The 13,148-nt window shown below is 48.4% G+C and overlaps 1 protein-coding gene across 4 annotated transcripts in view; it reads left to right on the top strand.

Moving 5' to 3' along the window:
* Positions 1-13,148, top strand: part of LOC140411248 (phosphofurin acidic cluster sorting protein 1-like) — a 911,105-nt gene that overhangs the window by 656,609 nt on the left and 241,348 nt on the right. For all 4 annotated transcript variants that reach the window (XM_072500372.1, XM_072500373.1, XM_072500371.1 and 1 more), the window contains one exon: positions 3,006-3,160. In XM_072500372.1, the coding sequence (XP_072356473.1) occupies positions 3,006-3,160 (155 nt within the window). The remainder of the gene's footprint in view (positions 1-3,005; positions 3,161-13,148) is intronic.

The raw sequence follows: 13,148 nt of genomic DNA, 5'->3' as shown, positions 1-13,148 counted from the left end.
GTGTAGCTATTCCTGCTGCTCCTTGAACTAATAGACAGTCATACTGTTAATCAAAACTGAATGAGTATTGAAAACAGCCATTGGTTTGAATGCAAGACAAAACTCCCCAAAAAACTTGAAGGAAATACACTATTTAGTTAGCAAACAGAATCTGTTCACACAGCAAGCAGAGTCAATTAAAATAGGAAATGCTGAAGATACTCAGCAGGTCAGGAGAGTGAAACAGAGTTAAACTTTCAGGTCAAGGATTTGTCTTCAAGATAGAATCTAGTTACTCATTAAACAGTATCTATTTACTTGTTGAAGAATAAATAGTCTATTTACCCATTAAATAGTCTGTTTCCTCAACAAGCAGTAAACCGAGTCTATTTACGCATTAAACAGTCTATTTCCTCAACAAACAGTAAACAGAGTCTATTTACGCATTGAACAGTCTATTTCCTCAACAAACAGTAAACAGAGTCAATTTACTCATTAAACAGTCTATTTCCTCAACAAACAGTAAACAGAGTCTATTTACGCATTAAACGGTCTATTTCCTCAACAAACAGTAAACAGAGTCTATTTACTCATTAAACAGTCTATTTCCTCAACAAACAGTAAACAGAGTCAATTTACTCATTAAACAGTCTATTTCCTCAACAAACAGTAAACAGAGTCTATTTACGCATTAAACGGTCTATTTCCTCAACAAACAGTAAACAGAGTCTATTTACTCATTAAACAGTCTATTTCCTCAACAAACAGTAAACAGAGTCTATTTACTCATTAAACAGTCTATTTCCCCAACAAACAGTAAACAGAGTCTATTTACTCATTAAGCAGTTTATTTCCTCAACAAACAGTAAACAGAGTCTATTTACGCATTAAACAGTCTATTTCCTCAGCAAACGGTAAATAGAGTATTTGCGCATTAAACTGTAAACAGTCCATTTACTCAGTAAAGAGTAAACAGTATTTATTTACTCGGAAACCAGTAAACAGAGTCTATTTACTCCGTAAAGAGTAAACAGTGTTTGCTTACTCAGCAACCAGTAAACAGAGTCCATTTACCTATTAAACAGTCTGTTTCCTCAGCAAACAGTAAACAGACTCTATTTATCCATTAAACAGTCTGTCCATTTACTCAGTAAAGAGTAAACAGTATTTATTTACTCAGAAACCATTAAACAGAGTCTATTTACTCAGCAAACAGTAAATAGAATCTATGTACTCAACAAACAGTAAACAGAGTCCATTTACTAAACCAATAGTAAACAGACTATTTACTCAGCAAACAGTAAACAGAGTCCATTTACTCAGTAAACAGAGTCTATTTACTGAACAAACAGTAGTCTATTTATGCAGCAAACAATAAACAGAGTCTATTTACTCAGTAAAGAGTAAACAGTGTTTGCTTACTCAGATCATAAGATCAGGAGGAATATGAGCAAGAGTAGGCCATTTCCGATTATAGGATCCCGACAGTGCAGAAGGAGGCCATTCAGCCCATCAAGTCTGCACCGTCTCTTTTTTTGAAAGAGCACTCTACCCTTGTCCACTCGCCCGTCTACCCCGCCCTATCTCCATAAACCCATAACCTAACCTGCACACTAAGGGGCAATTTAGCTTGGCCATTCCACTTAGCCTGCAAATCTCTGGACTGTGGGAAGGTACCGGAGCACCTGGAGGAAACCCACACACACACGGGGAGAATGGCAAACTCCATACAGACAGTCATCCGAGGCTGGAATCGAACCCGGATCCCTGGCGCTGTGAGACAGCAGTGCGAACCACTGTGCCGCCGTGACACACATTTCGAGCCTGCTTCACCAGTCAATAAGAGTATGGTTGGATCTGATTGTGGCCTTAACCCATCTCCACCTGCAATCACATTCTCACCCTTGAATTTTGAGTTTCTCTCTTTTGCCATCCATCTTCTGAAGCTACTGATTCATACTGAGGTAGAAAGGTGGCAACACCTAGAGGTATCATTGATAGCCGTTGTTGATATGTGAACCTATACATTGAGTGTTAGTACGGTAATCAACAACCTTCCCTTGACTCCCCCACTCTCCACAAACACAACATGCACTCAGATACACATGCGCACACACAGATATGCGCACACACAGATACTATCACACACGCACCCTCACACTCTCACGCAAACATACACTCTCCCACATAAACACACACACTCATATGCACACACATATATACAGACACGCACATATACATGCACACACATACGCACATGCAAACACCTACATACGCACATGCAAACACCTGCATACTCTCTGAAGTAAACACACAAACACACAAACATGCACACTCATACACAGCATCACACAAACGCACATACTCTCTCACGTAAACACACACAATAGCATGTAACCACACACAGACCCACGCAAACACATGTACACATATACATGCACACAAATTATGCACAGATTCACACTCAAGAAGCAATTAGCATAGTTCCTGGGCCGAAGGGGATCAAAGAATGTGGGGGGAGTGGGAGTGGGACCAGGCTATTGAGTTGGATGATCAGTCAGGATCATAATGAAAGGCAGAGCAGGCTCGAAGGGCCGAATGGCCTCATGATGCTATTTTCTATGTTTATGCACACACACATACACAAACACACGGACACACACTTTCCAACTTAAAATAAGTAGAGAGACCTTTGCACTGATACAATTCCACCTGCCCCTCCCTGCAAACATCCACCTGGCTGAGATCTGACAGTCTCTTCATTAGTGGGTTTCCTCCGGGTGCTCCGGTTTCCTCCCACAAGTCCCGAAAGACGTGCTGTTAGGTGAATTGGCCATTCTGAATTCTCCCTCTGTGACCCGAACAGGCGCCGGAATGTGGCGACATGGGGGTTTACACAGTAACTTCATTGCAGTGTTAATGTAAGCCTACTTGTGACAATAAAGATTATTAAAGAAATGTGTAGCTTTGAAGTATAGTAAGGGAATGTCTCTCACACTTTCAACTCCCATCTTGTCTTGTTGCAGTTGTAACTGTAACTCACAGATGCCTCCTCCAGTCAAAGTGGCAGTAGCGGGGGATCAGAGCTTCCTCAGCACCATCCTGAGGTTCTTTGTTGAGCAATTGGCAAGCAAAACTCCTGACTGGCTGAACTATATTCGCTTCTTGATCGTCCCTCTAGGTAAGAGTGTATCACTGGGTGAGCTGACAGAGTCAGCAGCTGCGGCAGGGCACAAGGGACCTTGTGATCAGAGCATAGGTTAGGCTCTGTTTATTTTGTACCTTTGATTTTGCCCATTAGCAACAACCTACATTGGTAAAGTAGCCTTTTGTGTTGAAATGTTCCATTGTGTTTCTCACTGATTTGCAAAGCTGAAGGAAAGTTAGGGAGGTTTTGAATGTGAAATAGCGAGAGTGCTAGGGACAGTGGCTGATGGCTGTACCGCTGAGGGTAGAATGCTGCAAAGGGTTCTGCTTGGGATAAACGGACAGCAGACCAGAGTCAAAAGAGCAGAGAACCTCCTTTGGCGATCACTCGCTAATGCTATGATCATCCACCTAAGAAACTCCGTGTCACTGGTCACGTGTTCCGTGGCTTCTTGCACGGCTGATTAGCTCAGTCCTAGAGCTGTATCCTTGTCCTCACACTTGGCAGGTGTTTCCGGGAGGTGGGATTGGCCCTTGAGCTCGAGATCACTGGTATTCCTTTCTCTGGTCCCTCATATCGGTGTTCCTGAAGAATTCCCTTCGATCGGGAGGTTCCTCCAACTAGGTCTCTTCTGACAAGAATCTCCCAGGCGGTGATGCTGATGTTGTATTTCTTGAGGTGAACCTTCAGGGGGTCTTTGAAGTGCTTCCCTTGCCCTCCTCTTGTTCGGAAGGCTTTGTGGAGCTGGACAAAGAAGATGGGCTTTGGCAGTCGGAACGCTGACATCCTCAGCACAGGGCCGGCCCAGCGGAGTTTCGAATGCTCGATGCTGATGCAAGGACACTTATGTTAGTATGCTGCCCTCCCAGCTGATGTGGAGAGTCCGTCTCAGACAGCGTTGATGGTACCTCTCCAGGGCCTTGAAGTGCCGTCTCTGGCAAATATCCCAAGTTTCTGAGCTGTATGAAGATTTGAGGGGGGGGGGGTGGGGGCAATTTAGCGTGACCAGTCCACCTACCCTGCACATCTTTGGGTTATAGGGGTGAGACCCACGCAGAAAGCATCAGATCTAAGCTCTGCAGTCCTGCCACATCCAGACGGGAATGGTGATGGACACTAGTGGAGGAGGCTACACAAATATCCCCATCCTCAATGCTGGAGGAGCCCAGCACATCTGTACAAAAGACAAGGCTGAGGCATTCGCAACAATCTTCAGCCAGAAGTGCTGAGTGGATGATCCACTCGGTCTCCTCCGGAGGTCCCCAGCATCACAGATGTCAGTCTTCAGCCAATATGATTCACTCCACTCGATACCAAGAAACGGCTGAAGGCTCTGGATACTGCAAAGGCTGTGGGCCCTGACAATATCCCGGCAATAGTACTGAAGACTTGTGCTCCAGAACTTGCCGCACCCCTAGCCACGCTGTTCCAGTACAGCTACAACACTGACATCTACCCGGCAATGTGGAAAATTGCCCAGGTGTGTCCTGTACACAAGAAACAGGACAAATCCAGCCCAGCCAATTACCGCCCTATCAGTCTCCTCTCCATCATCAGCACAGTGACGGGAGGAGTCATCAACAGAGCTATCCAGCGGCACTTACTCAGCAATAACCTGCCCACGGACGCTCAGTGTGGGTTCCGCCAGGGTCACTCAGCTCCTGACCTCATTACAGCCTTGGTTCAAACATGGACAAGAGAGCTGAATGCCAGAGGTGGGGTGAGAGTGACTGCCCTCGACATCAAGGCAGCGTTTGACCGAGTGTGGCATCACGGAGCCCGAGCTAAACTGGAGCCAATGGGAATCAGGGGGGAAACTCTCCGCTGGTTGGGGTCATACCCGGCACAAAGGAAGATGGTTGTGGTGGTTGGAGGTCAATCATCTCAGCTCCAGGACATCACTGCGGGGGTTCCTCAGGGTAGTGTCCTCGGCCCGACCATCTTCAGCTACTTCATCAGTGACCTCCCTTCCATCACAATTGGGAAGTGGGGATGTTTGCGGATGACTGCACGGATGGGCAGCACGGTAGCATAGTGGTTAGCATGGTTGCTTCACAGCTCCAGAGTCCCAGGTCCCAGGTTAGATTTCCGGCTGGGTCATTGTCTGTACGGAGTCTGCACGTTCTTCCCGTGTCTGCGTGGGTTTCCTCCGGGTGCTCTGGTTTCCACCCACAGACCAAAAATGTGTGGGTTAGGTGGATTGACCATGATAAATTGCCCTTAGTGTCCAAAAAAATGTTAAGTGTGGGTTACTGGGTTACGGGGATAGGGTAGATACGTGGGCTTCAGTAGGGTGCTCTTTGTAAGAGCTGGTGCAGACTCGATGGGCCGAATGGCCTCCTTCTGCAAACTAAATTCTATGATGATTCTATGACTGCACGATGTTCCGCACCATTCGCGACTCCTCAGATGGTGAAGCAGTCCCTGTCCAAATGCAGCAAGACCTGGACAATATCCAGGCTTGGGCTGACAAGTGGCAAGTTACATTCACGCCACACAAGTGCCCGGCAATGACCATCTCCTACAAGAGAGAATCAAACTTTCACCCCTTGACAGTCAATGGCATTACCATCGCTGAATTCCCCATTGATCAGAAACTGAACTGGACCAGCAAAAACTGTGGCTACCAGGGCAGATCAAAGGCAAGGAATTCTGCGGAGAGTAACTCACCTCCTGACCCCCCCGCAAAGCCTGTCCACCATCTACAAGGCACAAGTCAGGAGTGTGATGGAATACTCTCCACTTGCCTGGATGAGCGCAGCTCCAACAACACTCAAGAAGCTCAACACCATCCAGGACAAAACAGCCCCGCTTGATTGCTCCCCTTCCACAAACATTCAAACCCTCCACCACCGACACACAGTGGCAGCCGTGTGTACCATCTATAGGATGCACTGCAGTACCTCACCAAGGTTCCAAACCCACGACCACTAACATCTAGAAGGACAAGAGCAGCAGATACCTGGGAACCCCACCACCTGGAGGTTCCCCTCCCAGTCACTCACCATCCTGACTTGGAAATATATCGCCGTTCAAAGAACAATACAGCACAGGAACAGGCCCTTCGGCTTCCAAGCCTGTGCCGATCACGTGTCCTATCTAGACCAACCGCCTGTATCCTTCTATACCCCGTCTGTTCATGTGCCTAAGTCTACCTCACTTGGCAGTGCATTCCAGGCCACCACCACCCTCTGTGTAAAAAACTTCCCCAGCACATCTCCACTGAACCTTTCCCCCCTCACCTTGAACTTGTGCCCCCTTGTAATTGTCATTTCCGCCCTGGGAAAAAGCCTCCAACTGTTCACCCCATCTATACTCGTAATAATTTTATAAACTTCTATCAGGTCACCCCTCAGCCTCCGTCTCTTTGGGAAGAACAATCGCAGTTTATTCAATCACTCCTCACAGCTAATACCCTCCATACCAGGCAACATCCTGGTAAACCTTTTCTGGACGCCCTCCAAAGCCTCCACGTCCTTCTGGTAGTGCGGTGACCAGAATTGGACACAGTATTCCAAATGTGGTTCTTTCACTGTGGCTGGGTCAAAATCCTGGGACTCCCTCCCTAACAGCACACTGGGTGTACCTACACCCCAGGGACTGCAGCGGTTGAAAAAGCCAACTCACCCCCCACCTTCTGAAGGGCAACTAGGGATGACCAATCAATGCTCATCCAACCTGCAACCGTAAATTAATTTTTTTTAAAAGCTCGGTGTGAGTCCATGATCATCTTTGATTGGGAATTATAGAGTTGTAGTGTTGTGCAGCGCAGAAAAGGCCATTTGCCCCATCGAGTCTGCACTGACAATCACTACCCCTAATCTCGTACTAATCCCACTTACCAGCACTTGTCCCATACCCTTGAATGTGATGGGGTTTCCAAGTGCTGGGAAATTTCCTTGAACACGCTCTCGTGTACAGTTTAGGAGCTTTTTAAGTGTCTTTCCATTGAAGTCTGATGTTTTCTATGTCTCTCAAAAGGGTTCCGTCCTTACTCCGCACCAGTCTGTGGCTTCTGGTGTTGAGCCCAATAATTACCTCGGTGGCACTGAAGTATCTCCAGTTGACAGGCTTGTCAACGAGGAGTTGCAGCTCCTTAATTTCACAGACCACCATTAGTTCCTGACTTCCCTAGTTCTTCTTTGTACCTCCTACTTGGCTAATTGACGAGGTGGTTCTGGTGGAGTTTGATGGACATTGACGAGCAGTTGAGCCGGTGTTTCTGGTGGAGTTTGATGGACATTAACGAGTCGGTGTTTCTGGTGGAGTTTGATGGACATTGATGAGCCGGTGTTTCTGGTGGAGTTTGATGGACATTGACGAGCCGGTGGTTCTGGTGGAGTTTGGTGGACATTGACGAGCAGTTGAGCCGGTGTTTCTGGTGGAGTTTGATGGACATTAACGAGTCGGTGTTTCTGGTGGAGTTTGATGGACATTGATGAGCCGGTGTTTCTGGTGGAGTTTGATGGACATTGATGAGCCGGTGGTTCTGGTGGAGTTTGATGGACATTGATGAGCCGGTGCTTCTGGTGGAGTTTGATGGACATTGACGAGCAGATGAGCCGGTGTTTCTGGTGGAGTTTGATGGACATTGATGAGTCGGTGTTTCTGGTGGAATTTGGTGGACATTGAAGAGCAGATGAGCCGGTGTTTCTGGTGAAGTTTGATGGACATTGACGAGCCGGTGTTTCTGGTGGAGTTTGATGGACATTGATGAGTCGGTGTTTCTGTTGGAATTTGGTGGACATTGAAGAGCAGATGAGCCGGTGTTTCTGGTGGAGTTTGATGGTCATTGACGAGCAGATGAGCCGCTGTTTCTGGTGGAGTTTGATGGACATTGACGAGCAGATGAGCCGGTGTTTCTGGTGGAGTTTGGTGGACATGGACGAGCAGATGAGCCGGTGTTTCTGGTGGAGTTTGATGGACATTGATGAGTCGGTGTTTCTGGTGGAGTTTGATGGATATTGATGAGTCGGTGTTTCTGGTGGAGTTTGGTGGACATGGACGAGCAGATGAGCCGGTGTTTCTGGTGGAGTTTGATGGACATTGATGAGTCGGTGGTTCTGGTGGAGTTTGGTGGACATGGACGAGCAGATGAGCCGGTGTTTCTGGTGCAGTTTGATGGACATTGACGAGTCGGTGCTCCTGGTGGAGTTTGATGGACATTGATGAGCCGGTGTTTCTGGTGGAGTTTGGTGGACATTGACGAGTCGGTGCTTCTGGTGGAGTTTGATGGACATTGATGAGCCGGTGTTTCTGGTGGAGTTTGATGGACATTGATGAGTCGGTGGTTCTGGTGGAGTTTGATGGACATTAATGAGTCGGTGGTTCAGGTGGAGTTTGATGGACATTGATGAGCCGGTGTTTCTGGTGGAGTTTGATGGACTTTGATGAGCCGGTGGTTCTGGTGGAGTTTGGTGGACATTGATGAGTCGGTGCTTCTGGTGGAGTTTGGTGGACGAGCAGATGAGCCGGTGGTTCTGGTGGAGTTTGATGGACATTGATGAGTCGGTGTTTCTGGTGGAGTTTGATGGACATTGACGAGTCGGTGGTTCTGGTGGAGTTTGATGGACATTAATGAGTCGGTGGTTCAGGTGGAGTTTGATGGACATTGATGAGCCGGTGTTTCTGGTGGAGTTTGATGGACTTTGATGAGCCGGTGGTTCTGGCGGAGTTTGATGGACATTGACGAGCCGATGAGCCGGTGTTTCTGGTGGAGTTTGATGGACATTGACGAGTCGGTGGTTCTGGTGGAGTTTGATGGACATCGATGAGTCGGTGGCTCTGGTGGAGTTTGGTGGACATGGACGAGCAGATGAGCCGGTGTTTCTGGTGAAGTTTGATGGACATTGACGAGTCGGTGGTTCTGGTGGAGTTTGATGGACATCGATGAGTCGGTGGTTCTGGTGGAGTTTGATGGACATGGACGAGCAGATGAGCCGCTGTTGCTGGTGGAGTTTGATGGACATTGACGAGCCGGTGGTTCAGGTGCAGTTTGATGGACATTGACGAGCAGATGAGCCGGTGTTAAGGTGGAGTTTGATGGACATTGATGAGTCGGTGTTTCTGGTGGAGTTTGGTGGACATTGAAGAGCAGATGAGCCGTTGGTTCTGGTGGAGTTTGATGGATATTGACGAGCCGGTGGTTCAGGTGGAGTTTGGTGGACATTGACGAGCAGATGAGCCGGTGTTTCTGGTGGAGTTTGATGGACATTGATGAGTCGGTGTTTCTGGTGGAGTTTGGTGGAAATTGACGAGCAGATGAGCCGGTGTTTCTGGTGGAGTTTGATGGACATTGATGAGCCGGTGTTTCTGGTGGAGTCTGATGGACATTGATGAGCCGGTGTTTCTGGTGGAGTTTGATGGACATTAACGAGTCGGTGTTTCTGGTGGAGTTTGATGGACATTAATGAGTCGGTGTTTCTGGTGGAGTTTGGTGGACATGGACGAGCAGATGAGCCGGTGTTTCTGGTGGAGTTTGATGGACATTGACGAGTCGGTGTTTCTGGTGGAGTGTGATGGACATTGATGAGTCGGTGTTTCTGGTGGAGTTTGGTGGACATGGACGAGCAGATGAGCCGGTGTTTCTGGTGGAGTTTGATGGACATTGATGAGCCGGTGTTTCTGATGGAGTTTGATGGACATTGATGAGTCGGTGGTTCTGGTGGAGTTTGGTGGACATGGACGAGCAGATGAGCCGGTGTTTCTGGTGAAGTTTGATGGACATTGACGACTCGGTGCTCCTGGTGGAGTTTGATGGACATTGATGAGCCGGTGTTTCTGGTGGAGTTTGATGGACCTTGACGAGTCGGTGTTTCTGGTGGAGTTTGATGGACATTGACGAGCAGATGAGCCGGTGGTTCTGGTGGAGTTTGATGGACATTGACGAGTCGGTGCTTCTGGTGGAGTTTGATGGACATTGAGCCGGTGTTTCTGGTGGAGTTTGATGGACATTGATGAGCCGGTGTTTCTGGTGGAGTTTGATGGACATTGATAAGTCGGTGCTTCTGGTGGAGTTTGGTGGACGAGCAGATGAGCCGGTGGTTCTGGTGGAGTTTGATGGACATTGATGAGCCGGTGGTTCTGGTGGAGTTTGATGGACATTGATGAGTCGGTGTTTCTGGTGGAGTTTGATGGACATTGACTAGTCGGTGGTTCTGGTGGAGTTTGATGGACATTAATGAGTCGGTGGTTCAGGTGGAGTTTGATGGACATTGATGAGCCGGTGTTTCTGGTGGAGTTTGATGGACATTGATGAGCCGGTGGTTCTGGTGGAGCTTGATGGACATTGATAAGTCGGTGGTTCTGGTGGAGTTTGATGGACATTAATGAGTCGGTGGTTCAGGTGGAGTTTGATGGACATTGATGAGCCGGTGTTTCTGGTGGAGTTTGATGGACATTGATGAGCCGGTGGTTCTGGTGGAGCTTGATGGACATTGACGAGTCGGTAGTTCTGGTGGAGTTTGATGGACATTGATAAGTCGGTGGTTCAGGTAGAGTTTGATGGACATTGATGAGCCTGTGTTTCTGGTGGAGTTTGATGGACATTGATGAGCCGGTGGTTCTGGCGGAGTTTGATGGACATTGACGAGCAGATGAGTCGGTGGTTCTGGTGGAGTCTGATGGACATTGACGAGTCGGTGGTTCTGGTGGAGTCTGATGGACATTGATGAGTCGGTGGTTCTGGTGGAGTTTGATGGACATTGACGAGCAGATGAGCCTGTGTTTCTGGTGGAGTTTGATGGACATTGACGAGCCGGTGTTTCTGGTGGAGTTTGATGGACATTGACGAGCAGATGAGCCGGTGTTTCTGGTGGAGTTTGATGGACATTGACGAGCAGATGAGCCGGTGTTTCTGGTGGGGTTTGATGGACATTGATGAGCCGGTGGTTCAGGTGGAGTTTGGTGGACATTGATGAGTCGGTGGTTCAGGTGGGGTTTGGTGGACATGGACGAGCAGATGAGCCGGTGTTTCTGGTGGAGATTGATGGACATTGATGAGCCGGTGGTTCTGCTGGAGTTTGATGGACATTGATGAGCCGGTGGTTCTGCTGGAGTTTGATGGACATTGATGAGCCGGTGGTTCAGGTGGAGTTTGATGGACATTGACGAGCCGGTGGTTCAGGTGGAGTTTGGTGGACATTGATGAGTCGGTGGTTCTGGTCGAGTTTGGTGGACATGGACGAGCAGATGAGCCGGTGTTTCTGGTGAAGTTTGATGGACAATGATGAGCCGGTGGTTCTGGTGGAGTTTGATGGACATTGACGAGCCGGTGGTTCTGGTGGAGTTTGATGGACATTGATGAGTCGGTGGTTCTGGTGGAGTTTGATGGACATGGACGAGCAGATGAGCCGGTGTTTCTGGTGAAGTTTGATGGACATTGACGAGCCGGTGGTTTAGGTGCAGTTTGATGGACATTGACGAGCAGATGAGCCGGTGTTTCTGGTGGAGTTTGATGGATATTGATGAGTCGGTGTTTCTGGTGGAGTTTGGTGGACATTGAAGAGCAGATGAGCCGGTGGTTCTGGTGGAGTTTGATGGATATTGACGAGCCGGTGGTTCAGGTGGAGTTTGGTGGACATTGACGAGCAGATGAGCCGGTGTTTCTGGTGGAGTTTGATGGACATTGATGAGTCGGTGTTTCTGGTGGAGTTTGGTGGAAATTGACGAGCAGATGAGCCGGTGTTTCTGGTGGAGTTTGATGGACATTGATGAGCCGGTGTTTCTGGTGGAGTCTGATGGACATTGATGAGCCGGTGTTTCTGGTGGAGTTTGATGGACATTAACGAGTCGGTGTTTCTGGTGGAGTTTGATGGACATTAATGAGTCGGTGTTTCTGGTGGAGTTTGGTGGACATGGACGAGCAGATGAGCCGGTGTTTCTGGTGGAGTTTGATGGACATTGACGAGTCGGTGTTTCTGGTGGAGTGTGATGGACATTGATGAGTCGGTGTTTCTGGTGGAGTTTGGTGGACATGGACGAGCAGATGAGCCGGTGTTTCTGGTGGAGTTTGATGGACATTGATGAGCCGGTGTTTCTGATGGGGTTTGATGGACATTGATGAGTCGGTGGTTCTGGTGGAGTTTGGTGGACATGGACGAGCAGATGAGCCGGTGTTTCTGGTGAAGTTTGATGGACATTGACGAGTCAGTGCTCCTGGTGGAGTTTGATGGACATTGATGAGCCGGTGTTTCTGGTGGAGTTTGATGGACCTTGACGAGTCGGTGTTTCTGGTGGAGTTTGATGGACATTGACGAGCAGATGAGCCGGTGGTTCTGGTGGAGTTTGATGGACATTGACGAGTCGGTGCTTCTGGTGGAGTTTGATGGACATTGAGCCGGTGTTTCTGGTGGAGTTTGATGGACATTGATGAGCCGGTGTTTCTGGTGGAGTTTGATGGACATTGATGAGTCGGTGCTTCTGGTGGAGTTTGGTGGACGAGCAGATGAGCCGGTGGTTCTGGTGGAGTTTGATGGACATTGATGAGCCGGTGGTTCTGGTGGAGTTTGATGGACATTGATGAGTCGGTGTTTCTGGTGGAGTTTGATGGACATTGACGAGTCGGTGGTTCTGGTGGAGTTTGATGGACATTAATGAGTCGGTGGTTCAGGTGGAGTTTGATGGACATTGATGAGCCGGTGTTTCTGGTGGAGTTTGATGGACATTGATGAGCCGGTGGTTCTGGTGGAGCTTGATGGACATTGACGAGTCGGTAGTTCTGGTGGAGTTTGATGGACATTGATAAGTCGGTGGTTCAGGTAGAGTTTGATGGACATTGATGAGCCTGTGTTTCTGGTGGAGTTTGATGGACATTGATGAGCCGGTGGTTCTGGCGGAGTTTGATGGACATTGACGAGCAGATGAGCCGGTGGTTCTGGTGGTGTCTGATGGACATTGACGAGTCGGTGGTTCTGGTGGAGTCTGATGGACATTGATGAGTCGGTGGTTCTGGTGGAGTTTGATGGACATTGACGAGCAGATGAGCCGGTGTTTCTGGTGGAGTTTGATGGACATTGACGAG

Source organism: Scyliorhinus torazame, chromosome 4 (genome assembly GCF_047496885.1).
Source record: "Scyliorhinus torazame isolate Kashiwa2021f chromosome 4, sScyTor2.1, whole genome shotgun sequence".
Lineage (NCBI taxonomy): Eukaryota > Metazoa > Chordata > Chondrichthyes > Carcharhiniformes > Scyliorhinidae > Scyliorhinus > Scyliorhinus torazame.
The sequence above is the reverse complement of the archived record's forward strand: the minus strand, read 5'-3'. Positions and strand labels throughout refer to the sequence as shown.